This window comes from Pleurodeles waltl, chromosome 4_2 (genome assembly GCF_031143425.1).
Source record: "Pleurodeles waltl isolate 20211129_DDA chromosome 4_2, aPleWal1.hap1.20221129, whole genome shotgun sequence".
Classification (NCBI taxonomy): Eukaryota; Metazoa; Chordata; class Amphibia; order Caudata; family Salamandridae; genus Pleurodeles; species Pleurodeles waltl.
In genome coordinates this window covers 1058531381-1058557422 of record NC_090443.1, presented here as the reverse complement: position 1 = coordinate 1058557422, position 26042 = coordinate 1058531381, and the positions used below count along the sequence as shown (strand labels likewise).

General features: G+C 48.7%; 1 protein-coding gene across 3 annotated transcripts in view; it reads right to left on the bottom strand.

The window, feature by feature from the left end:
* The window catches only part of LOC138293753 (calcium-binding protein 2-like), a 391577-nt gene that overhangs the window by 6014 nt on the left and 359521 nt on the right, over nucleotides 1–26042 (bottom strand). For all 3 annotated transcript variants that reach the window (XM_069233093.1, XM_069233094.1, XM_069233095.1), the window contains one exon: nucleotides 17012–17159. In XM_069233093.1, coding sequence (XP_069089194.1) covers nucleotides 17012–17159 — 148 coding nt within the window. The remainder of the gene's footprint in view (nucleotides 1–17011; nucleotides 17160–26042) is intronic.

The following is a 26042-nucleotide window of genomic DNA, read 5'->3' as shown; positions in this document are numbered from 1 at the left end:
ACAGTGATGGGTGCAGAGAGAGTGACAAAAAACTATGGAAGTAATGCGACAGTGATGAGAGCACAGATGAGTGACACAAACTCTGCGAAGCACTGGGGCAGTTACAGGAACACAGATGAGTGACACAAAGATCTGCAAAGTACTGGGAAAAGGACGAGTGCACAGGTGAGTGACAGGAAGCTCTTGGAAGTAGTAGGACAGTGATGGGAGCACAGATGACTGACACAAAGCTCTGCAAAGCAGTGGGAAAGTTACAGATCACAGATGAGTGACACAAAGCTCTGAAAAGTAGTGAAACAGGGATGTGTGCACAGGTGAGTGACAGAAAGCTCTGGGAAGTAGTGAGGCAGAGATGAGTACACAGATGAGTAACACAAAGCTCTGAGAAGTAGTGGGATAGTGATGGGTGCAGAGTGAGTGACAGAAAACTCTGGAAGTAATAGGACAGTGATGAGAGCACAGATGAGTGACACAAAGCTCTGGAAAGTAGAGGGACAGAGAAGTGAGCAGAGATGAGTGACACAAAGCTCTGCAAAGCATTGGGACAGTTACAGGAGCACAGATGAGTGACACAAAGTGCTGCAAAGTAGTGGGAAAAGGACGAGTGCGCACAGGTGAGTGACAGGAAGTTCTCAGAAGTAGTGGGACAGTGACAGGTGCACAGATGAGTAACACAAAGCTCTGCAAAGTAGTGGGGCAGGAACGGAAGCACAGATGAGTGACACAAAGCTCTGGGAAGTAGTGGGACAGTGGTGGAAGCACATATGAGTAACACAATGCTCTGGGAAGTAGTGAGACAGTGATGGGAGCACAGATAAGTGACGCAAGGCTCTGGGAAGTAGTGGGACAGTGATGGGTGCACAGATGAGTGACACAAAGCTCTGTGAAGTAATGGGACAGGGATGGGTGCACAGATGAGTGACACAAAGCTCTGTGAAGTAATGGGACAGGGCTGGGTGCACAGATGAGTGACACAAAGATCTGGGAAGTAGTGGGACAGAGATTAGTGCAGTGAGAGTGACACCAAGCTCTGGGGAAGTAGTAGGACAGTGATGGGAGCACAGATGAGTGACACAAAGCTCTGTGAAGTAATGGGACAGGGATGGGTGCACAGATGAGTGACACAAAGATCTGGGAAGTAGTGGGAGAGTGATGGGTGCACAAATGAGTGACACAATTATCTGGGAACCAGTGGGACAGTGATGGGTGCAAAAATGAGTGACACAAAGCTCTGCTAAGTAGCGGGACGTGGCTGGGAGCACAGAAGAGTGACATAAAGCTCTGAGAAGTAAAGGCGCAGTGATGAGAGCACAGATGAGTAACACAGAGCTCTGCAAAGCAGTGGGACAGTTAAAGGAGCACAGATGAGTGACACAAAGCTCTGCAAAGTAGTGGGAAAAGGACGAGTGCAACGGTGAGTGACAGGAAGCTCTCGGAAGTAGTGGAACAGTGATGGGAGCACAGATGAGTGACACAAAGCTCTGAGAAGTAGGGGGACAGTGATAGGTGCACAGATGAGTGAAACAAAGATCTGGGAAGCAGTGGGACAGTGATGGGTGCAAAAATGAGTGACACAAAGCTCTGCTAAGTAGCAGGACAGGGCTGGGAGCACAGAAGAGTGACAAACAGCTCTGAGAAGTAAAGGGGCAGTGATGGGAGCATTGATGAGTAACACAAAGCTCTGCGAAGTAGTTGGACAGTGATGGGAGCACAGATGAGTGACACAAAGTTCTGCAAAGCAGTGGGACAGTGATGAGAGCACAGATGAGTAACACAAACTCTGCAAAGCACTGGGACAGTTACGGGATCACAGACGAGTGACACAAAGTTCTGCAAAGTAATGAGGCAGGGATGAGTGCACAGATGAGTGACAGAAAGCTCTGGGAAGTAGTGGGACAGAGACGGGTGCAGAGAGAGTGACAAAAACTCTGTGAAGTAGTGGGACAGTGATGACAGCACAGATGAGTAACACAAAGCTCTGGGAAGTAGTGGGGTAGTGATGGGAGCACAGATGAGTGACAAAAAGCTCTGTGAACCAATGGGACAGTGATGGTAGCACAGATGAGTAACACAAAGCACAGCGAACCAATGGGACAGTTATGGGTGCACAGATGAGTGACAAAAGCTCTGCAAAGTAGAGGGGGAGGGGTGGGTGCACAGGTGATTGAAAGCATGCTCTGGGAAAGAGTGGGGCAGGAATGGAAGCACAGGCGAGTAACACAAAGCTCTGGAAATTAGTGGGACAGTGATGGGAGTACAGACGAGTGACACAAGCCTCTGCAAAGTAATGGAACTGTGATGGGAGTACAGACGAGTGACACAAAGCTCTGGGAAGTAGTGGGACAGTGATGGGTGCACAGATGAGTGACACAGAGCTCTGCAAAGTAGTGGGGAAGGAATGGAAGCACGGACGAGTGACAACGCTTTGGGAAATAGTGTGACAGTGATGGGAGCATAGCTGAGTGACACAGCTCTGTAACGTATTGGGACAGTGATGGGAGCACAGATGAGTGATGCTGCTCTGGGAAGTAGTGGGACAGTGATGGGAGCATAGATGAGTGACAAAAAACTCTGGAAAGTAGTGGGACGTTGGTGGGATCACAGATGAGTGACAAAAAACTCTGTGAAGCAGTGGGACAGTGATGGGAGCACAGATGAGTAACAGAAAGCTCTGCGAAACAGTGGGACAGTTACAGGTGCACAGATGAGTGACAAAAACTCTGCAAAGTACTGGGACAGAGATGGGTGCACAGACGGATGACACAAAGCTCTGAGAAGTAGTGGGACAGTGATGGGAGTTGAGATGAGTGACACAAAGCTCTGGGAAGTAGTGGGACAGTGATGGGAGCAAAGATGAGTGACATAAAGCTCTGGAAGGTAGTGGGACAGTGATGGGAGCACAGATGAGTGACAAAAAGCTCTGTGAACCAATAGGACAGTGATGGTAGCACAGATGAGTAACACAAAGCTCTGCGAACCAATGGGACAGTTATGGGTGCACAGATGAGTGACAAAAGCTCTGCAAAGTAGAGGGAGAGGGATGGGTGCACAGGTGAGTGAAAGCAATCTCTGGGAAAGAGTGGAGCAGGAATGGAAGCACAGGCGAGTAACACAAAGCTCTGGAAAGTAGTGGGACAGTGATGGGAGTACAGACGAGTGACACAAACCTCTGCAAAGTAATGGAACTGTGATGGGAGTACAGACGAGTGACACAAAGCTCTGGGAAGTAGTGGGAGAATGATGGGTGCACAGATGAGTGACACAGAGCTCTGCGAAGTAGTGACAGGAAAGGAAGCAGGGACGATTGACAACGCTCTGGGAAATAGTGTGACAGTGATGGGAGCATAGATGAGTGATGCATCTCTGTGACGTATTGGGACAGTGATGGGAGCACAGATGAGTGACTCTGCTCTGGGAAGTAGTGGGACAGTGATGGGAGCACAGATGAGGGAAACAAAGCTCTGAGAAGTAATGGGACAGTGATGGGTGCACTGATGAGTGACACAAAGATCTGGGAAGTAGTGGGACAGTGATGGGTGCACATATGAGTGACAGAATTATCTGGGAAGTAGTGGGACAGTGATGGGTGCAAAAAAATGAGTGACACAAAGCTCTGCTAAGTAGTGGGACATGGCTGGGAGCTCAGAAGATTGACAAAAAGCTCTGAGAAGTAAAGGCGCAGTGATGAGAGCACAGATGAGTAACACAAAGGTCTGCAAAGTAGTGGGAAAAGGACGAGTGCACCGGTGAGTGACAAGAAGCTCTCGGAAGTAGTGGGACAGTGATGGGAGCACAGATGAGTGACACAAAGCTCTGAGAAGTAGGGGGACAGTGATGGGTGCACAGATGAGTGACACAAAGATCTGGGAAGTAGTGGGACAGTGATGGGTGCACAAATGAGTGACTCAAAGCTCTGTTAAGTAGCAGGACAGGGCTGGGAGCACAGAAGAGTGACAAAAAGCTCTGAGAAGTAAAGGAGCAGTGATGGGAGCATCGATGAGTAACACAAAGCTCAGCGAAGTAGTTGGATAGTGATGGGAGCACAGATGAGTGACACAAAGTTCTGCAAAGCAGTGGGACAGTGATGAGAGCACAGATGAGTAACACAAACTCTGTGAAGCACTGGGACAGTTACGGGAGCACAGATGAGTGACACAAAGCTCTGCAAAGTAGTGAGGCAGGGATGAGTGCACAGGTGAGTGACAGAAAGCTCTTGGAAGTAGTGGGACAAAGACGGGTGCAGAGAGAGTGACAAAAACTCTGTAAAGTAGTGGGACAGTGATGACAGCACAGATGAGTGACACAAAGCTCTGGGAAGTAGTGGGGTAGTGATGGGAGCACAGATGAGTGACAAAAAGCTCTGTGAACCAATGGGACAGTGATGGTAGCACAGATGAGTAACACAAAGCACAGCGAACCAATGGGACAGTTATGGGTGCACAGATGAGTGACAAAAGCTCTGCAAAGTAGAGGGGGAGGGGTGGGTGCACAGGTGATTGAAAGCATGCTCTGGGAAAGAGTGGGGCAGGAATGGAAGCACAGGCGAGTAACACAAAGCTCTGGAAATTAGTGGGACAGTGATGGGAGTACAGACGAGTGACACAAGCCTCTGCAAAGTAATGGAACTGTGATGGGAGTACAGACGAGTGACAAAGCTCTGGGAAGTAGTGGGACAGTGATGGGTGCACAGATGAGTGACACAGAGCTCTGCAAAGTAGTGGGGAAGGAATGGAAGCACGGACGAGTGACAACGCTTTGGGAAATAGTGTGACAGTGATGGGAGCATAGCTGAGTGACACAGCTCTGTAACGTATTGGGACAGTGATGGGAGCACAGATGAGTGATGCTGCTCTGGGAAGTAGTGGGACAGTGATGGGAGCATAGATGAGTGACAAAAAACTCTGGAAAGTAGTGGGACGTTGGTGGGATCACAGATGAGTGACAAAAAACTCTGTGAAGCAGTGGGACAGTGATGGGAGCACAGATGAGTAACAGAAAGCTCTGCGAAACAGTGGGACAGTTACAGGTGCACAGATGAGTGACAAAAACTCTGCAAAGTACTGGGACAGAGATGGGTGCACAGACGGGTGACACAAAGCTCTGAGAAGTAGTGGGACAGTGATGGGAGTTGAGATGAGTGACACAAAGCTCTGGGAAGTAGTGGGACAGTGATGGGAGCAAAGATGAGTGACATAAAGCTCTGGAAGGTAGTGGGACAGTGATGGGAGCACAGATGAGTGACAAAAAGCTCTGTGAAGCAGTGGGACAATGATGGGAGCAAAGATGAGTGACACAAAGGTCTGCAAAGTAGTGGGGCAATGATGGGAGCACAGATGAGTGACACAAAGCTCAGCAAAGTAGTGAGACAGCGATGGGTGCACAGAGGAGTGACACAAAGATCTGCGAAAGAGTGGGGAAGGAATGGAAGCACACATGAGTAACACAAATCTCTGGGAAGTAGTGGGACAGTGATGGGAGCACAGAAGAATTACAAAAAGCTCTGCAAAGTAGTTGGACAGTGATGGGAGCACAGACAAGTGACACAACGTTCTGAAAGTAGAGGACAGTGAAGGGAGCACAGATGATTGACACAAAGCTCTGGAAAGTAGGGGGACAGTGGTGGGGTCACAGATGAGTGACACAAAGCTCTGAGAAGTAGTGGGGCAGGAATGGAAGCACAGACAAGTGACACAAAGCTCTGGGAAATAGTGGGACAGTGATGGGAGCATAGATGAGTGACCCAGCTCTGGGAAGTAGTGGGACATGGAAGGGAGCCAAGATGAGTGACATAAACCTCTGATAAGTAGAAGGACAGTGATAGGAGCACAGACGAGTGACACAAAGCTCTGCAAAGTAGTGGGGCAGGTATGGAAGAACAGATGACTAACATAAAGCTCTGACAAGTAGTGGGGCAGTGATGGGAGCACAGATGAGTAACACAAACTCAGCGAAGCAGTGGGACAGTTACAGGAGCACAGATGAGTGACACAAAGCTCTGCAAAGTAGTGAGAAAAGGACGAGTGCACAGGTGACTGACAGGAAGCTCTCGGAAGAAGGAGGACAGTGATGGGTGCACAGTTGAGTGACACAAAGCTCTGCTAAGTAGTGGGGCAGGAATGGAAGCACAGATGAGTCACACAAAGCTCTGTGAAGTAGTGGGACAGTGATGGGAGCACAGATGAGTAACACAAAGCTCTGGGAAGTAGTGGGACAGTGATGGGAGCACAGATAAGTGAAACAAGGGTCTGGGAAGTAGTGGGACAGAGATTAGTGCAGTGAGAGCGACACCAAGCTCTGGGGAAGTAGTAGGACAGTGATGAGAGCACAGATGAGTGAAGCAGCTCTGGGAAACAGAGGGACACTTATGGGAGCACAGATGAGTGACACAAATCTCTGAGAAGTAGGGGGACAGTGATGGGTACACAGATGAGTGACACAATGAACTGGGAAGTAATGGGACAGGGATGGGTGCACAGATGAGTGACACACAGATCTGGGAAGTAGTGGGACAGTGATGGGTGCACAAATGAGTGACACAATGAACTGGGAAGTAGTGGGACAGTGATGGGTGCAAAAATGAGTGACACAAAGCTCTGCTAAGTAGCGGGACAGGGCTGGGAGCACAGAAGAGTGACAAAAAGCTCTGAGAAGTAAAGGGGCAGTGATGGGAGCATCGATGAGTAACACAAAGCTCTGCGAAGTAGTTGGACAGTAATGGAGTGACTCAGATGAGTGACTCAGTTCTGCGAAGAAGTGGGACAGTGATGGGAGCAAGGATGAGTGACACAAAAGCTATGGGAAGTAGTAGGTCAGTGAGGGGAGCCAAGATGAGAGCCAAGATGGGAGCACAGATAAGTAACACAAAGCCCTGCAGAGCAGTGGGACAGTTATGGGTGCACAGATGAGTGAATCAAAGCTCTGCAAGGTAGTGGGACAGTGATGGGTGCACAGGTGAGTGACAGAATGCTCTGGGAAGCAGTGAGACAGAGAAGTGAGCACAGATGAGTAATACAAAGCTCTGAGAAGTAGTGTGACAGTGATGAGAGGACAGACAAGTGACACAAAGCTCTGAAAGTAGAGGATAGTGATGGGAGCACAGATGAGTGACACAAAGCTCTGAGAAGTAGGGGGACAGTGATGGGTGCACAGATGAGTGACACAAAGCTCTGTGAAGTAATGAGACTGGGATGGGTGCACAAATGAGTGACACAATGATCTGGGAAGTAGTGAGACTGTGATGGGTGCAAAAATGAGTGACACAAAGCTCTGCTAATTAGCGGGACAGGGCTGGGAGCACAGAAGAGTGACAAAAAGCTCTGAAAGTAAGGGGGCAGTGATGGGAGGATCGATGAGTGACACAAAGCTATGGGAAGTAGTGGGACAGTGATGGGAGCCAAGATGGGAGCACAGAAAAGTAACACAAAGCTCTGCAAAGCAGTGGGACAGTTATGGGTGCACAGATGAGTGACACAAAGCTCTGGGAAGTGGTGGGGCAGTGATGGGAGCACAGATGAGTGACACAAAGCCCTGCGAAATAGTGGGGCACGGATGGGAGCACAGATGAGTGACAAAAAGCTCTGGGAAGTAGTGGGACAGTGATGGGAACACAGATGAGTGACACAAAGTTCTGCGAACCAATGGGACAGTGATGGCAACACAGATGAGTAACACAAAGATCTGCGACCCAACTGGAGAGTTATGGGAGCAAAGATGAGTGACAAAAGCTCTGCAAAGTGGAGGGAAAGGGATGGGTGCACAGGGGAGTGAAAGCAAGCTCTGCGAAGTAGTGGGGCAGGAATGGAAGCACAGGCGAGTAACACAAAGCTCTGGAAAGTAGTGGGACAGTGATGGGAGCACAGACGAGTAACACAAAGCTCTGCTAAATAGTGTGACAGTGATGGGAGCATAGATGAGTGACGCAGCTCTGTGACGTATTGGGACAGTGATGGAGCACAGATGAGTGATGCTGCTCTGGGAGGTAGTGGGACAGGGATGGGAGCCAAGATGAGTGAAACAAAGCTCTGGGAAGTAGTGCGACAGTGATGGGAGCACAGATGAGTGACACAAAGCTCTGTGAAGTAGTGGGACAGTGATGGGAGCACAGATGAGTGACATAAAACTCTGGAAAGTAGTGGGACGTTGACGGGATCACAGATCAGTGACACAAAGCTCTGCGAAGCAGTGGGACAGTTACGGGTGCACAGATGAGTGACACAAAGCTCTGCAAAGTACTGGGACAGAGATGGGTGCACAGACGGATGACACAAAGCTCTGAGAAGTAGTGGGACAGTGATGGGAGCATAGATCAGTAACACAAAGCTCTGTGAAGTAGTGCAACAGTGACGGGAGCACATTGAGTGACGCAGCTCTGCGAAGTATTGGGACAGTGATGGGAGCGCAAATGAATGGCGCTGCTCTGGGAAGTAGTGGGACAGGGATGGGAGCTGAGAGGAGTGACACATAGCTCTGGGAAGTAGTGGGGCAGTGATGGGAGCACAGATGAGTGACACAAAGCTCTGGAAAGTAGTGGGACAGTGATGGGAGCACAGATGAATGACAAAAAGCTCTGTCAGTGGGACAATGATGGGAGCAAAGATGAGTCACACAAAGGACTGCAAAGTAGTGGGGCAGGAATGGAAGCACACACAAGTAACACAAAGCTCTGGGAAGTAATGGGACAGTGATGGGAGCACAGACAAGTGACACAATGTTCTGAAAGTAGAGGACAGTGAAGGGAGCACAGATGATTGACACAAAGCTCTGTGAAGTAGTGGGATAGTGATGGGTGCACAGATGAGTGACACAAAGCTCTGAGACGGGATTAGGAATGGAAGCACAGACGAGTGACACAAAGCTCTGGGAAATAGTGGGACAGTGATGGGAGCATAGATGAGTATCACAATGCTCTGCGAAGCAGTGGGACAGTGATGGGAGCAGAGATGAGTGACGCAGCTCTGGGAAGTAGTGGGACAGGGATGGGAGCTAAGATGAGTGACATAAACCTCTGATAAGTAGAGGGACAGTGATAGGAGCACATACGAGTGACTCAAAGCTCTGAAAAGTAGTGGGGCAGGTATGGAAGCACAGATGACTGACATAAAGCTCTGACAAGTAGTGGGACAGTGATGGCAGCACAGATAAGTGAAATAAAGCTCTGGGAAGTAGTGGGACAGAGATGAGAGCACAGATGAGTAACACAAAGCTCTGCTAAATAGTGTGACAGTGATGGGAGCACAGATGAGTGACGCAGCTCTGTGACGTATTGGGACAGTGATGGGAGCACAGATGAGTGATGCTGCTCTGGGAAGTAGTGGGACAGGGATGGGAGCCAAGATGAGTGAAACAAAGCTCTGGGAAGTAGTGGGACAGTGATGGGAGCACAGATGAGTGACACAAAGCTCTGTGAAGTAGTGAGACAGTGATGGGTGCACAGATGAGTGACACAAAGCTCTGAGAAGTAGTGGGGCAGGAATGGAAGCACAGACAAGTGACACAAAGCTCTGGGAAATAGTGGGACAGTGATGGGAGCATAGATTAGTAACACAATGCTCTGCGAAGCAGTGGGACAGTGATGGGAGCAGAGATGAGTGACGCAGCTCTGGGAAGTAGTGGGACAGGGATGGGAGCTAAGATGAGTGACATAAACCTCTGATAAGTAGAGGGACAGTGATAGGAGCACAGACGAGTGACTCAAAGCTCTGAAAAGTAGAGGGGCAGGTATGGAAGCACAGATGACTAACATAAAGCTCTGACAAGTAGTGGGACAGTGATGGCAGCACAGATAAGTGAAATAAAGCTCTGGGAAGTAGTGGGACAGAGATGAGAGCACAGATGAGTAACACAAAGCTCTGCTAAATAGTGTGACAGTGATGGGAGCACAGATGAGTGACGCAGCTCTGTGACGTATTGGGACAGTGATGGGAGCACAGATGAGTGATGCTGCTCTTGGACGTAGTGGGACAGGGATGGGAGCCAAGATGAGTGAAACAAAGCTCTGGGAAGTAGTGGGACAGTGATGGGAGCACAGATGAGTGACACAAAGCTCTGCAAAGCAGTGGGACAGTTAGGGGTGCACAGATGAGTGACACAAAGCTCTGCAAAATACTGGGACAGAGATGGGTGCACAGACGGATGACACAAAGCTCTGAAAAGTAGTGGGACAGTGATGGGAGCATAGATCAGTAACACGAAGCTCTGTGAAGTAGTGAAACAGTGACGGGAGCACATTGAGTGATGCAGCTCTGCGAAGTATTTGGATAGTGATGGGAGCGCAAATGAATGGCGCTGCTCTGGGAAGTAGTGGGACAGGGATGGGAGCTGAGATGAGTGACACATAGCTCTGGGAAGTAGTGGGGCAGTGATGGGAGCACAGATGAGTGACACAAAGCTCTGGAAAGTAGTGGGACAGTGATGGGAGCACAGATGAATGACAAAAAGCTCTGTCAGTGGGACAATGATGGGAGCAAAGATGAGTCACACAAAGGACTGCAAAGTAGTGGGGCAGTGATGGGAGCACATATGAGTGACACAAAGCTCTGGAAAGTAGTGGGACAGTGATGGGTGCACAGAGGAGTGACACAAAGATCTGCGAAAGAGTGGGGCAGGGATGGAAGCCCACACAAGTAACACAAAGCTCTGGGAAGTAGTGGGACAGTGATGGGAACACAGATGAGTGACACAAAGTTCTGCGAACCAATGGGACAGTGATGGCAACACAGATGAGTAACACAAAGATCTGCGACCCAACTGGAGAGTTATGGGAGCAAAGATGAGTGACAAAAGCTCTGCAAAGTGGAGGGAAAGGGATGGGTGCACAGGGGAGTGAAAGCAAGCTCTGCGAAGTAGTGGGGCAGGAATGGAAGCACAGGCGAGTAACACAAAGCTCTGGAAAGTAGTGGGACAGTGATGGGAGCACAGACGAGTAACACAAAGCTCTGCTAAATAGTGTGACAGTGATGGGAGCATAGATGAGTGACGCAGCTCTGTGACGTATTGGGACAGTGATGGGAGCACAGATGAGTGATGCTGCTCTGGGAGGTAGTGGGACAGGGATGGGAGCCAAGATGAGTGAAACAAAGCTCTGGGAAGTAGTGCGACAGTGATGGGAGCACAGATGAGTGACACAAAGCTCTGTGAAGTAGTGGGACAGTGATGGGAGCACAGATGAGTGACATAAAACTCTGGAAAGTAGTGGGACGTTGACGGGATCACAGATCAGTGACACAAAGCTCTGCGAAGCAGTGGGACAGTTACGGGTGCACAGATGAGTGACACAAAGCTCTGCAAAGTACTGGGACAGAGATGGGTGCACAGACGGATGACACAAAGCTCTGAGAAGTAGTGGGACAGTGATGGGAGCATAGATCAGTAACACAAAGCTCTGTGAAGTAGTGCAACAGTGACGGGAGCACATTGAGTGACGCAGCTCTGCGAAGTATTGGGACAGTGATGGGAGCGCAAATGAATGGCGCTGCTCTGGGAAGTAGTGGGACAGGGATGGGAGCTGAGAGGAGTGACACATAGCTCTGGGAAGTAGTGGGGCAGTGATGGGAGCACAGATGAGTGACACAAAGCTCTGGAAAGTAGTGGGACAGTGATGGGAGCACAGATGAATGACAAAAAGCTCTGTCAGTGGGACAATGATGGGAGCAAAGATGAGTCACACAAAGGACTGCAAAGTAGTGGGGCAGGAATGAAAGCACACACAAGTAACACAAAGCTCTGGGAAGTAATGGGACAGTGATGGGAGCACAGACAAGTGACACAATGTTCTGAAAGTAGAGGACAGTGAAGGGAGCACAGATGATTGACACAAAGCTCTGTGAAGTAGTGGGACAGTGATGGGTGCACAGATGAGTGACACAAAGCTCTGAGACGGGATTAGGAATGGAAGCACAGACGAGTGACACAAAGCTCTGGGAAATAGTGGGACAGTGATGGGAGCATAGATGAGTAACACAATGCTCTGCGAAGCAGTGGGACAGTGATGGGAGCAGAGATGAGTGACGCAGCTCTGGGAAGTAGTGGGACAGGGATGGGAGCTAAGATGAGTGACATAAACCTCTGATAAGTAGAGGGACAGTGATAGGAGCACATACGAGTGACTCAAAGCTCTGAAAAGTAGTGGGGCAGGTATGGAAGCACAGATGACTGACATAAAGCTCTGACAAGTAGTGGGACAGTGATGGCAGCACAGATAAGTGAAATAAAGCTCTGGGAAGTAGTGGGACAGAGATGAGAGCACAGATGAGTAACACAAAGCTCTGCTAAATAGTGTGACAGTGATGGGAGCACAGATGAGTGACGCAGCTCTGTGACGTATTGGGACAGTGATGGGAGCACAGATGAGTGATGCTGCTCTGGGAAGTAGTGGGACAGGGATGGGAGCCAAGATGAGTGAAACAAAGCTCTGGGAAGTAGTGGGACAGTGATGGGAGCACAGATGAGTGACACAAAGCTCTGTGAAGTAGTTAGACAGTGATGGGTGCACAGATGAGTGACACAAAGCTCTGAGAAGTAGTGGGGCAGGAATGGAAGCACAGACAAGTGACACAAAGCTCTGGGAAATAGTGGGACAGTGATGGGAGCATAGATTAGTAACACAATGCTCTGCGAAGCAGTGGGACAGTGATGGGAGCAGAGATGAGTGACATAAACCTCTGATAAGTAGAGGGACAGTGATAGGAGCACAGACGAGTGACTCAAAGCTCTGAAAAGTAGTGGGGCAGGTATGGAAGCACAGATGACTAACATAAAGCTCTGACAAGTAGTGGGACAGTGATGGCAGCACAGATAAGTGATACAAAGCTCTGGGAAGTAGTGGGACAGAGACGGGTGCAGAGAGAGTGACAAAAACTCTGTGAAGTAGTGGGACAGTGATGACAGCACAGATGAGTGACACAAAGCTCTGGGAAGTGGTGGGGAAGTGATGGGAGCACAGATGAGTGACACAAAGCCCTGCGAAATAGTGGGGCACGGATGGGAGCACAGATGAGTGACAAAAAGCTCTGGGAAGTAGTGGGACAGTGATGGGAACACAGATGAGTGACACAAAGTTCTGCAAACCAATGGGACAGTGATGGTAGCACAGTTGAGTAACACAAAGCTCTGAGAATCAGTGGGGCAGTTTTGGGTGCACAGATGAGTGACACGGAGCTCTGCAAAGTAGTGGGACAGTGGTGAGTGCATATATGAGTGACACAAAGCTCTGGGAAAGAGTAGGGCAGGAAAGGAAGCACAGGCATATAACACAAAGCTCTGGGAAGTAGTGCGACAGTGATGGGAGCACAGAAGAATGACAAAAAGCTCTGCAAAGTAGAGGGACAGTGATGGGAGCACAGACGAGTGACACAAAGGTCTGCAAAGTAGTGGGACAGTGATGGGAACACTGACGAGTGAAACAAACCTCTGCAAGGTAATGGGACAGTGATGGGAGAACAGACAAGTGACACAAATCTCTGGGAAGTAGTGGGACAGTGATGGGTGCACAGATGAGTGACACAAAGCTCTGTGAAGTAGTGGGGCAGGAATGGAAGCACAGACGCATGACACAAAGCTCTGAGAAGTAGTGGGACAGTGATGGGAGCATAGATAAGTAACACAAAGGTCTGCAAAGTAGTTGGAAAGTTATGGAAGCACACTGAGTGACGCAGCTCTGCGAAGTATTGAGACAGTGATGGGAGCACAAATGAGTGACGTCGCTCTGAGGTAGTGAGACAGGGATGGGAGCCAAGATGAGTGACACAAAGCTGTGGGAAGTAGTGGGACAGTGATGGGTGCACAGATGCGTGACACACCGCTCTGGAAAGTAGTGGGACAGTGTTGGGGTCACAGATGAGTGACACAAAGCTCTGCGAAGCAGTGGGACAGTGATGGGAGCACAGATGATTAACAGAAAGCTCTGCAAAGCAGTGGGACAGTTACGGGTATTCGGATGAGTGACACAAAGGACTGCAAAGTAGTGGGAAATGGATGGGTGCATAGATGAGTGACACAAAGCTCTGCAAAGTAGTGGGGTAGGGATGGGAGCAGAGATGAGTGACAAAAAGCTCTGGGAAGTAGTCGGACAGTGATGGGAGCGCAGATGAGTAACAGAAAGTTCTGTGAAGTAGTGGGACAGTAATGAGTGCACAGATGACTGACACAAAGATCTGGGAAGTAGTGGGACAGTGATGTGTGGAAGGTTGAGTAACACAAAGCGCTGGGAAGTAGTGGGACAGTGATGGGAGCGCATACAAGTAACAGAAAGTTCTGTGAAGTAGTAGGACAGTGATGGGTGCACAGATGAGTGACACAAAGATCTGGGAAGTAGTGGGACAGTGATGGGTGGAAAGTTGAGTGACACAAAGCTCTGGGAAGTAGTGGGACAGTGATGGGTGGAAAGATGAGTGACACAAAGCTCTGGGAAGCAGTGGGACAGGGATGAGAGCACAGGTGAGTGACACAAAGCTCTGAAATCCAGTGGGGCAGTGATGGTAGCACAGATGAGTAACACAAAGCTCTGCAAAGCAGTGGGACAGTTATGGGTGCACCGATGGGTGACACAGAGCTCTGCAAAGTAGTGGGACAAGGATGAGTGCATAGGTGAGTAAAAGAAATGTCTGGGAAGTAGTGGAACAGTGATGAGTGCATATATGAGTGACACAAAGCTCTGGGAAGTAGTGGGACAGTGATGGGAGAATAAAAGAATGACAGAAAGCTCTGCAAAGTAGTGGGACAGTAATGGGAGCACAGACGAGTTACACAAAGTTCTGCGAAGTAGTGGGAAAGTGATGGGAGCACAGACAAATCAAACAAACCTCTGCAAAGTAATAGGACAGTGATGGGAGAACAGACAAGTGACACAAAGCTCTGAGAAGTAGTGGGACAGTGATGAGTGGAGAGATGAGTGACACAAAGCTCTGCAAAGTAGTGGGGAAGGAATGGAAACACAGACGAATGACACAAAGTTCTTAGAAGTAGTGGGACAGTGATGGGAGCATGGATAAGTAACACAAAGCTCTACAAAGTAGTCGGAAAGTGATGGTAGCACACTGAGTGACGAATCTCTGCGAAGTATTGGGACAGTGATGGGAGTACAAATGAGTGACGCTGCTCTGAGAAGTTGTGGGACAGGGATGGGAGCCAAGATGAGTGAGACAAAGCTCTGGGAAGTAGTGGGACAGTGTTGGGATCACAGATGAGTGACACAAAGCTCTGCGAAGCTGTGGGACAGTGATGGGAGCACAGATGATTAACACAAAGCTCTGCGAAGCAGTGGGACAGTTACGGGTATTCGGATGAGTGACACAAAGGAATGCAAAGTAGTGGGACAGGGATGGGTTCACAGGTGAATAACAGAAAGCTCTGGTAACTAGTGGGACAGTGAAGGGTGCACAGATGAGTGACACAAAGCTCTGCGAAGTAGTGGGGCAGGGATGGGAGCAGAGATGAGTGATAAAAAGCTCGCGGAAGTAGTGGGACAGTGTTGGGAGCGCAAATGAGTAACAGAAAGTTCTGTGAAGTAGTGGGACAGTGATGGGTGCACAGATGAGTGACACAGAGATCAGGGAAGTAGTGGGACAGTGATGGGTGGAAGGTTGAGTGACACAAAGCTCTGGGAAGTAGTGGGACAGTGATGGGTGGAAAGATGAGTAACAGAAAGCTATGGGAAGTAGTGGGACAGTGATGGGTGCACAGATGAGTGACACAAAGATCTGGGAAGTAGTGGGACAATGATGGGTGGAAAGTTGAGTGACCCAAAACTCTGGGAAGTAGTGGGACAGTGATCGGTGGAAAGATGAGTGACACAAAGCTCTGGGAAGCAGTAGGACAGGGATGGGAGCACGGATGAGTGACACAAAGCTCTGAAATCCAGTGGGACAATGATGGTAGCACAGATGAGTAACACAAAGCTCTGCAACACAGTGGGACAGTTATGGGTGCACAGATGGGTACACAGAGCTCTGCAAAGTAGTGGGACAGGGATGAGTGCATAGGTGAGTGAAAGAAATGTCTGGGAAGTAGTGGGACAGTGATGAGTGCATATGTGAGTGACACAAAGCTCCGAGGAAGAGTGGGACAGGAATGGAAGCACAGGCGAGTGACACAAAGCTCTGGGAAGTAGTGGGACAGTGATGGGAGCACAGACGAATGAAACAAACCTCTGCAAAGTAATAGGACAGTGATTGGAGCACAGATGAGTGACAGAAAGCCTTGGGAAGTAGTAGGACAGTGATGACAGCACAGACGAGTGACACAAAGCTCTGAAAGTAGTGGGACAGGGATGGGTGCACAGATGAGTGACACACAGTGCTGTGAAGAAGTGGGAACGGGATGGGAGCACAGATGAGTGACACAAAGCTCTGCAAACTGGTGGGACAGAGATGGGTGCACAAGTGAGTGAAAGAAAGCTCTGGGAAGAGTTGGACATTGATGGAAGCACAGATGAGTAACACAAAGCTCTGGGAAGTAGTGGGATAGGGATGGGTCCACAGACGAGTAACACAATGCTCTGAAAGTAGTAGGGTAGGGATGGAAGCACAGATGATCGACACAATGCTCTTGGACGTAGTGGGACAGTGACAGTAGCACAGTTGAGTGACATAAATCTCTGTGAAGTAGTGCGACAGTGATGGGAGCACAGACGAGTGACACAAAGCTCTGGAAGTAGTGGGACAAGGATGGGTGCACAGACGAGTGACACAAAGCTCTGTGAAGTAGTGAGACAGGGATAGGTGCACAGGCGAGTAACACAAAGCTCAGGGAAGTAGTGAGACAGGGATGGGTGCACAGATGAGTGACACAAAGGTCTGGGAAGTAGTGGGAGAGTGATGGGAGCATATACAAGTGACAGTAAAGCTATGGAGGACATAGGGGATGCGAATGGAAGTACAGATGAGTGACACAAAGCTCTGAAAGTAGTAGGATAGTTTTGGAAGCACAAGCGAGTGACACAAAGCTCTGGGAAGTAGTGGGACAGGGATGGGTGTACAGTTGAATGATAGTACAGCTCTAAGAAGTCTTTCCTCACCTTCGAAATCCACCAACCCATCCCCATTCAGGTCCACATCCTTGAGGATCTCGTCCACTTCGCGGTAGTGCAGCTGCTGGCCCAGGAGTTTCTTCATTGCCTCCCTCAGCTCGGCCGTGCTGATGCGGCCATCACCATTAGAATCAAACTGTTGTGAAGATAAGAAAAACCATCAGAAAAGGGACAAGGACAGAACGGGTGGAATCCAACAACTGCTGAACCTGCAGTATCTTATCCCATCTTCCAAACATTTTGAATGTCTAATTGACTCCCTATATATCATTAACTGACTCACTGTGGCCCATATTTATACTTTTTGTGCGCCGCATTTGTGTAATTTTTTGACGCAAAAGTGGCACAAAGTTAGAAAATACAATTATATTTTGCAAGTTTGTGCCGTCGTCGCCTCAAAAAATGATGCAAATGCAGCACAATAAAAGTATGAATATGGGCCTATATATCTAATTAATTCCAAGACAGACTCAATGCAACACAGCTTTACGTCTATATCTGCCTCACTACAGGCTAATCTACCCCCAGACAAGAGACTCACAGAGTAACAGAGGACTGTCGAACCTACAGCATCGGTTCAGATGTCCAAACCAGATTCACTGCCTCATTGATTCACTATATATCCAGCAAACTGCAAGAAATAATCACTGAAAGATGGATTTACTGACAGATGTGTCTCCCTGGCAACCCAATCCACTGCCAGACAAATAGATCATCGCAAAACAACAAAGGGCTGACGGATTCGCAGCTGCTATCTGACCTCAAAGTCGCTGCCTGATTGGCTCTCTACATATCTGACCCTTTGCAACTTGAAACCAGAGCTATTGGGTCTACAGTTTTGTCTACAATCTCCTAAACCAATCTGCTGCATGAATGACCCACTATATATCTGACTCACTGCAATGCGCATTGAACATGTATTTACATCAATATGTGGCGCACTGCTAGAGCTACCCACTGCGAGAGCGACTCACTGCAAGAGCGACTCACTGCTAGAGCTACCCACTGCGAGAGCGACTCACTCCAAGAGCGATCACTGCTAGAGCTACCCACTGCAAGAGTGACTCACTGTAGGAAAGTACCATCTTGTCTGGCATGTTACCCCCATATTTCACTGTATATATGTTGTTTTAGTTGTATGTGTCACTGAGACCCTGCCAGCCAGGGCCCCAGTGCTGATAAGTGTGCCCTGTATGTGTTACCTGTGTTATGACTAACTGTCTCACTGAGGCTCTGCTATCCAGAACCTCAGTGGTTATGCTCTCTCATTTCTTTCCAAATTGTCACTAACAGGCTAGTGACCAATTTCACCAATTTACATTGGCATACTGGAACACCGTTATAATTCCCTAGTATATGGTACTGAGGTACCCAGGGTATTGGGGTTCCAGGAGATCCCTATGGGCTGCAGCATTTCTTTTGCCACCCATAGGGAGCTCTGACAATTCTTACACAGGCCTGCCCTTGCAGCCTGAGTGAAATAACGTCCACGTTATTTCACAGCCATTTACCACTGCACTTAAGTAACTTATAAGTCACCTATATGTCTAACCTTTACCTGGTAAAGGTTGGGTGCTAAGTTACTTAGTGTGTGGGCACCCTGGCACTAGCCAAGGTGCTCCCACATTGTCCAGGGCAAATTCCCCGGACTTTGTGAGTGCGGGGACACCATTACACGCGTGCACTATACATTTGTCACGACATATGTATAGCGTCACAATGGTAACTCCGAACATGGCCATGTAACATGTCTAAGATCATGGAATTGTCACCCCAATGCCATTCTGGCATTGGGGAGAAAATTCCATGATCCCCCGAGTCTCTAGCTCAGACCCGGGTACTGCCAAACTACCTTTCCCGGGGTTTCACTGCAGCTGCTGCTGCTGCCAACCCCTCAGACAGGTTTCTGCCCTCCTGGGGTCCAGCCAGGCTTGGCCCAGGAAGTCAGAAGAAAGGACTTCCTCAGAGAGAGGGTGTTACACCCTCTCCCTTTGGAAAAAGGTGTCAGGGCTGGAGTGGAGTAGCCTCTCCCAGCCTCTGGAAATGCTTTGATGGGCACAGAGGGTGCCCATCTCTGCATAAGCCAGTCTACACCGGTTCAGGGATCCCCCAGCCCTGCTCTGGCGAGAAACTGGACAAAGGAAAGGGGAGTGACCACTCCCCTGACCTGCACCTCCCCTGGGAGGTGCCCAGAGCTCCTCCAGTGTGCTCCAGACCTCTGCCATCTTTGAAACAGAGGTGCTGCTGGCACACTGGACTGCTCTGAGTGGCCAGTGCCAGCAGGTGGCGTCAGAGACTCCTTCTGATAGGCTCCTTCAGGTGTTGCTAGCCTATCCTCTCTCCTAAGTAGCCAAACCTCCTTTTCTGGCTATTTAGGGTCTCTGCTTTGGGGAATTCTTTAGATAACAAATGCATAGCTCATCAGAGTTCCTCTGCATCTCTCTCTTCACCTTCTGCCAAGGAATCGACCGCTGACTGCTCTGGAAGCCTGCAAAACTGCAACAAAGTAGTAAAGACGACTACTGCGACCTTGTAACGCTGATCCGGCCGCCTTCTTGACTGTTTTCCTGGTGGTGCATGCTGTGGGGGTAGTCTGCCTCCTCTCTGCACTAGAAGCTTCGAAGAAATCTCCCGTGGGTCGACGGAATCTTCCACCTGCAACCGCAGGCACCAAAGAACTGCATCACCGGTCCTCTGGGTCCCCTCTCAGCACGACGAGCATGGTCCCTGGAACTCAGCAACTCTGTCCAAGTGACTCCCACAGTCCAGTGACTCTTCAGTCCAAGTTTGGTGGAGGTAAGTCCTTGCCTCCCCACGCTAGACTGCATTGCTGGGTACTGCATGATTTGCAGCTGCTCCGGCTCCTGTGCACTCTTCCAGGATTTCCTTTGTGCACAGCCAAGCCTGGGTCCCCGACACTCTAACCTGCAGTGCACGACCTCCTGTGTTGTCCTCCGGCGTCGTGGGACCTTCTTTTGTGACTTCGGGTGAGCTCCGGTTTACTCTTTTTATAGTGCCTGTTCTGGCACTTCTGCGGGTGCTGCTTGCTTCTGAGTGGGCTCCTTGTCTTGCTGGACGCCCCCTCTGTCTCCTCACGCAATTGGCGACATCCTGGTCCTTCCTGGGCCACAGCAGCATCCAAAAAACCCTAACCGCGACCCTTGCAGCTAGCAAGGCTTGTTTGCGGTCTTTCTGCACGGAAACACCTCTGCAAGCTTCTTCACGACGTGGGACATCAATCCTCCAAAGGAGAAGTTTCTAGCCCTTGTCGTTCTTGCAGAATCCACAGCTTCTATCATCCGGTGGCAGCTTCTTCGCACCCACAGCTGGCATTTCCTGGGCATCTGCCCACTCCCGACTTGATTGTGACTCTTGGACTTGGTCCCCTTGTTCCACAGGTACTCTCGTCAGGAAATCCATCGTTGTTGCATTGCTGGTGTTGGTCTTCCTTGCAGAATTCCCCTATCACTACTTCTGTGCTCTTTGGGGAACTTAGGTGCACTTTGCACCCACTTTTCACGGTCTTGGGGTGGGCTATTTTTCTAACCCTCACTGTTTTCTTACAGTCCCAGCGACCCTCTACAAGGTCCCATAGGTTTGGGGTCCATTTGTGGTTCGCATTCCACTTCTAGAGTATATGGTTTGTGTTGCCCCTGTACCTATGTGCTCTCATTGCAACCTATTGTGACTATACATTGCTTGCACTGTTTTCTATTGCTATTACTGCATATTTTTGGTATTGTGTACATATATCTTGTGTATATTTGCTATCCTCATACTGAGGGTACTCACTGAGATACTTTTGGCATATTGTTATAAAAATAAAGTACCTTTATTTTTAGTATATCTGTGTATTGTGTTTTCTTATGATATTGTGCATATGACACCAGTGGTATAGTAGGAGCTTCACACGTCTCCTAGTTCAGCCTAAGCTGCTCTGCTAAGCTACCTTTTCTATCAGCCTAAGCTGCTAGACACCTCTTCTACACTAATAAGGGATAACTGGACCTGGTGCAGAGTGTAAGTACCCCTTGGTACCCACTACAAACCAGGCCAGCCTCCTACATTGGTTGTGTAGCGGTGGGATAAGTACTTGCAACTACTTACCACTTTGTCATATTGTACTTTTCATAAGAGAAAAATATACAAAACAAGTTCAGTGTATGTACACCTAGCCAAAAAGTTTTGCTTTTCTTCTCTTACTCTTTTGCTAAGTGTTGAAAAGTACCTCTAAAACTTTCAAAAAGTTCTTAAAAAGTTTTAAAAGTTTTTTTCTGTTCTTTAAAAAGTTCTGAAACTTTTTCTTTCTTTTTCTGTCCCTTAAACCTTTTCTATAATGTCTGGCACAGGTCAAACTGTTGATCTGACCAAACTTGCTTATGATCACCTTAGCTGGAAAGGAGCAAGGAGTCTCTGCATTGAAAGAGGTTTAGGGGTAGGGAAGAATCCCTCAAGAGAACTGTTAGTTAATATGCTCATTGAACAGGATAAGACCTTAGTTGGCACATCTGTTGAGAAATTAGCTGATGGTTCACACTCTGACTCTGGGGCACCCCCAGTAAGAGAGTTAGAAGGGAACCTTCCCAGCCTGCCCCCTAGCAAGCCACCTAGCATGGCTGGTACTAATGTGAGTTCCCATCACAGTAGGAGTGTTACTTCTGTAGGCCAGAATGTTAGAGTGCCATCTGTTAGGGACATGTCTCCCTCTGTTCATTCCCACCATTCTTCTGTGTCAAGGCATGCCCAACCCACCCTCCCTGAAGACAGAATGTTAGAAAGGGAACTCAATAGATTGAGAGTGGAAGAGTCCAGGCTGAAGCTTAAAAAGCAACAGCTGGATCTAGACAGGGAAGCATTTGACTTAGAAAAAGAAAGACAGAGGTTGGGGTTTGGACCCCATGGTGGCAGCAGCAGTATTCCAAATAGTCATCCTGTAAAAGAGCATGATTCTAGGAATCTGCACAAGATAGTTCCCCCTTACAAGGAGGAGGATGACATTAACAAGTGGTTTGCTGCACTTGAGAGGGCCTGTGTTGTACAAGAGGTCCCTCAAAGGCAGTGGGCTGCTATCCTATGGCTACCTTTCAGTGGAAAGGGTAGGGATAGGCTCCTTACTGTTAAAGAAAGTGATGCCAATAATTTTACAGTTCTTAAAAATGCACTCCTAGATGGTTATGGCTTAACCACTGAACAGTACAGGATCAAGTTCAGAGAAACCAAAAAGGAGTCTTCACAAGACTGGGTAGACTTTGTTGACCATTCAGTGAAGGCCTTGGAGGGGTGGTTACATGGCAGTAAAGTTTCTGACTATGAAAGCCTGTATAACTTAATCCCGAGAGAGCATATTCTTAATAATTGTGTGTCTGATTTGTTACACCAGTACCTGGTAGACTCTGATCTGACCTCTCCCCAAGAATTGGGAAAGAAGGCAGACAAATGGGTCAGAACAAGGGTGAACAGAAAAGTTCATACAGGGGGTGACAAAGATGGCAAGAAGAAGGATGGTAAGTCTTCTGACAAGGGTGGGGACAAATCTAAAAATGAGTCTTCATCAGGCCCACAAAAACACTCTGGTGGGGGTGGTGGGCCCAAATCCTCTTCAAATCAAAACAAAGAAAAGAAACCATGGTGCTATTTATGCAAAATAAAAGGTCATTGGACAACTGATCCCTGTTGCCCAAAGAAAAGCACCAAGCCTCCTACCACTACAACCCCTGCTGCTACACCTAGTGCCCCTAGTAATAGCAGTGGTGGTGGGAGCAAACCTACTAATAGCCAATCCAAGGGAGTAGCTGGGCTCACTTTTGGTAACTTAGTTGGGGTTGGTCTTGTTAGGGAGACCACAGAGGCTGTGTTAGTCTCTGAGGGGGCCATTTATTTGGCCACCTTGGTTGCTTGTCCCCTTAATATGGATAAGTACAAGCAACTTCCCCTAATAAATGGTGGTGAGGTTCAGGCCTACAGGGACACAGGGACCAGTGTTACAATGGTAATAGAGAAACTGGTCCACCCTGAACAACACCTACTTGGTCACCAGTACCAAGTGACTGATGCTCATAACAACACTCTTAGTCACCCCATGGCTGTTGTGAATCTCAACTGGGGGGGGGGGGTTACTGGTCCAAAGAAAGTTGTGGTTGCCTCAGATTTACCTGTAGACTGTCTACTAGGGAACGATTTAGAGACATCAGCTTGGGCCGAAGTGGAGTTGGAGGCTCCTGCAGCAATTCTGGGCATTCCAGGGCATATTTTTACTTTAACCAGGGCTCAGGCCAAAAAGTAAAAAGGACAGGGTGACTTGGATCCTGGAAGAATGGACCAAGTGCTCTCTAAAGCTAGGGTTAGTAAAGGTAAAACACTACCTACTATCCCTCCCTCTACAGTGGATTCAACTTCTGAGGAAGAAGAATTTCCACCCTGTGCAGAACCTACACCAGAGGAGCTGGAAGCAGACACTGCTGAGCTTTTGGGTGAAGGGGGGCCTGCCAGGGAGGAGCTGAGTGTGGCACAGCATACCTGTCCCACACAAGAGGGTCTAAGGCAGCAAGCTGTCAAACAAGCAAATGGGGATGTCAGTGACTCTCACAGAGTTTACTGGGAGGACAACCTTTTGTATACTGAAGCAAGGGATCCAAAACCTGGAGCTGCCAGGAGAATGGTGATTCCTCAGGAATACAGAAAGTTCCTTCTAACTCTAGCCCACGACATTCCCTTGGCTGGACATTTGGGGCAAATGAAAACTTGGGACAGGCTTGTCCCCTTGTTTCATTGGCCTAGAATGTCAGAGGACACAAAGAAATTTTGTAAGTCCTGTGAAACCTGTCAAGCCAGTGGCAAGACAGGTGGCACTCCAAAGGCACCCCTTATTCCACTGCCTGTGGTTGGGGTTCCCTTTGAAAGGGTAGGGGTTGACATAGTTGGCCCCCTTGACCCTCCTACTGCTTCAGGCAATAGGTTTATCTTGGTGGTAGTAGACCATGCCACCAGATATCCTGAAGCAATTCCTCTAAGGACCACTACAGCTCCTGCAGTGGCAAAGGCCCTCCTGGGAATCTTTTCCAGGGTGGGCTTCCCAAAAGAGGTGGTATCAGACAGGGGAAGCAATTTCATGTCTGCTTACTTAAAGGCCATGTGGAAGGAATGTGGTGTGACATACAAGTTCACCACACCCTATCATCCACAAACAAATGGACTGGTTGAGAGGTTTAATAAAACTCTCAAAGGAATGATAATGGGACTCCCTGAAAAACTCCGCAGGAGATGGGATGTCCTGTTACCTTGCCTCCTTTTTGCTTACAGGGAGGTACCCCAGAAAGGAGTGGGCTTCAGCCCCTTTGAACTCCTATTTGGACACCCTGTAAGAGGTCCTCTAACACTTGTGAAGGAGGGTTGGGAACAACCTTTAAAAGCTCCTAAGCAAGACATTGTGGACTATGTACTTGGCTTAAGATCTAGGATGGCTGAGTACATGAAAAAGGCCAGTAAAAACCTTCAGGCCAGCCAAGAGCTCCAAAAGCAATGGCATGACCAGAAGGCTGTTCTGATTCAGTACCAACCAGGGCAGAAAGTGTGGGTCTTGGAGCCTGTGGCCCCAAGAGCACTCCAAGACAAATGGAGTGGACCCCACATTATTGTTGGGAAAAAGGGTGAAGTCACCTACTTAGTTGACTTAGGCACTGCCAGGAGTCCCCTTAGGGTGCTCCATGTCAATCGCCTGAAACCCTACTATGACAGGGCTGATCTCACCCTGCTCATCGCAACAGATAAAGGACAGGAAGAAGAGAGTGACCCTCTCCCTGATCTCTTCTCTTCCACAGAACAAGATGCTCTAGTGGAAGGTGTAGTTCTGGCAGATTGTCTTACTGCTGAGCAGAAAGACCGCTGCATAAATCACTTGGGTCAGTTTTCTGAACTCTTTTCTACTGTGCAGGCACCACTTCTTGGTGTGAGCACACTATAGATACTGGAGACAGCTTGCCTGTCAAAAGTAAGATCTATAGGCAGCCTGACCATGTCAGGGACTGCATAAAACAAGAAGTTCAGAAAATGCTTGAAATGGGAGTGGTTGAACACTCTGAAAGTCCATAGGCCTCTCCTGTGGTACTTGTACCAAAACCTCATTCCAAAGATGGAAAGAAGGAAATGAGATTTTGTGTAGATTACAGAGGTCTCAACCAGGTAACTAAAACTCATGCTCACCCTATACCCAGGGCAGATGAGCTAATAGATACACTGGCATCTGCCAAGTATCTAAGCACCTTTGATTTGACTGCAGGGTATTGGCAGATCAAGTTATCAGAGGATGCTAAAGCAAAAACTGCATTTTCAACCATTGGAGGGCACTACCAATTCACAGTAATGCCTTTTGGGTTGAAGAATGCACCTGCCACTTTTCAAAGGTTGGTGAATACAGTCCTGCAAGGGCTGGAGGCTTTTAGTGCAGCATATCTAGATGATATAGCTGTCTTTAGCTCCAGCTGGGATGATCACCTGGTCCACCTATGGAAAGTTTTGGAGGCCCTGCAAAAGGCAGGCCTCACTATCAAGGCTTCAAAGTGCCAGATAGGGCAGGGGAAAGTGGTTTATCTGGGACACCTTGTAGGTGGAGAATAGATTGCACCACTTCAGGGGAAAATCCAAACTATTATAGATTGGGTTCCCCCTACAACTCAGACTCAGGTGAGAGCCTTTTTAGGCCTCACTGGGTATTACAGGAGGTTCATAAAGAACTATGGCTCCATTGCAGCCCCTCTTAATGACCTCACATCTAAGAAAATGCCTAAAAAGGTATTATGGACAGCAAACTGTCAGAAAGCTTTTGAGGAGCTGAAGCAGGCCATGTGCTCTGCACCTGTCCTGAAAAGCCCCTGTTACTCCAAAAAATTCATTGTCCAAACTGATGCATCTAAATTAGGGGTAGGGGCAGTCTTATCACAACTTAATTCTGAGGGCCAGGATCAACCTGTTGCTTTTATCAGCAGGAGGTTGACCCCTAGAGAAAAGCGTTGGTCTGCCATAG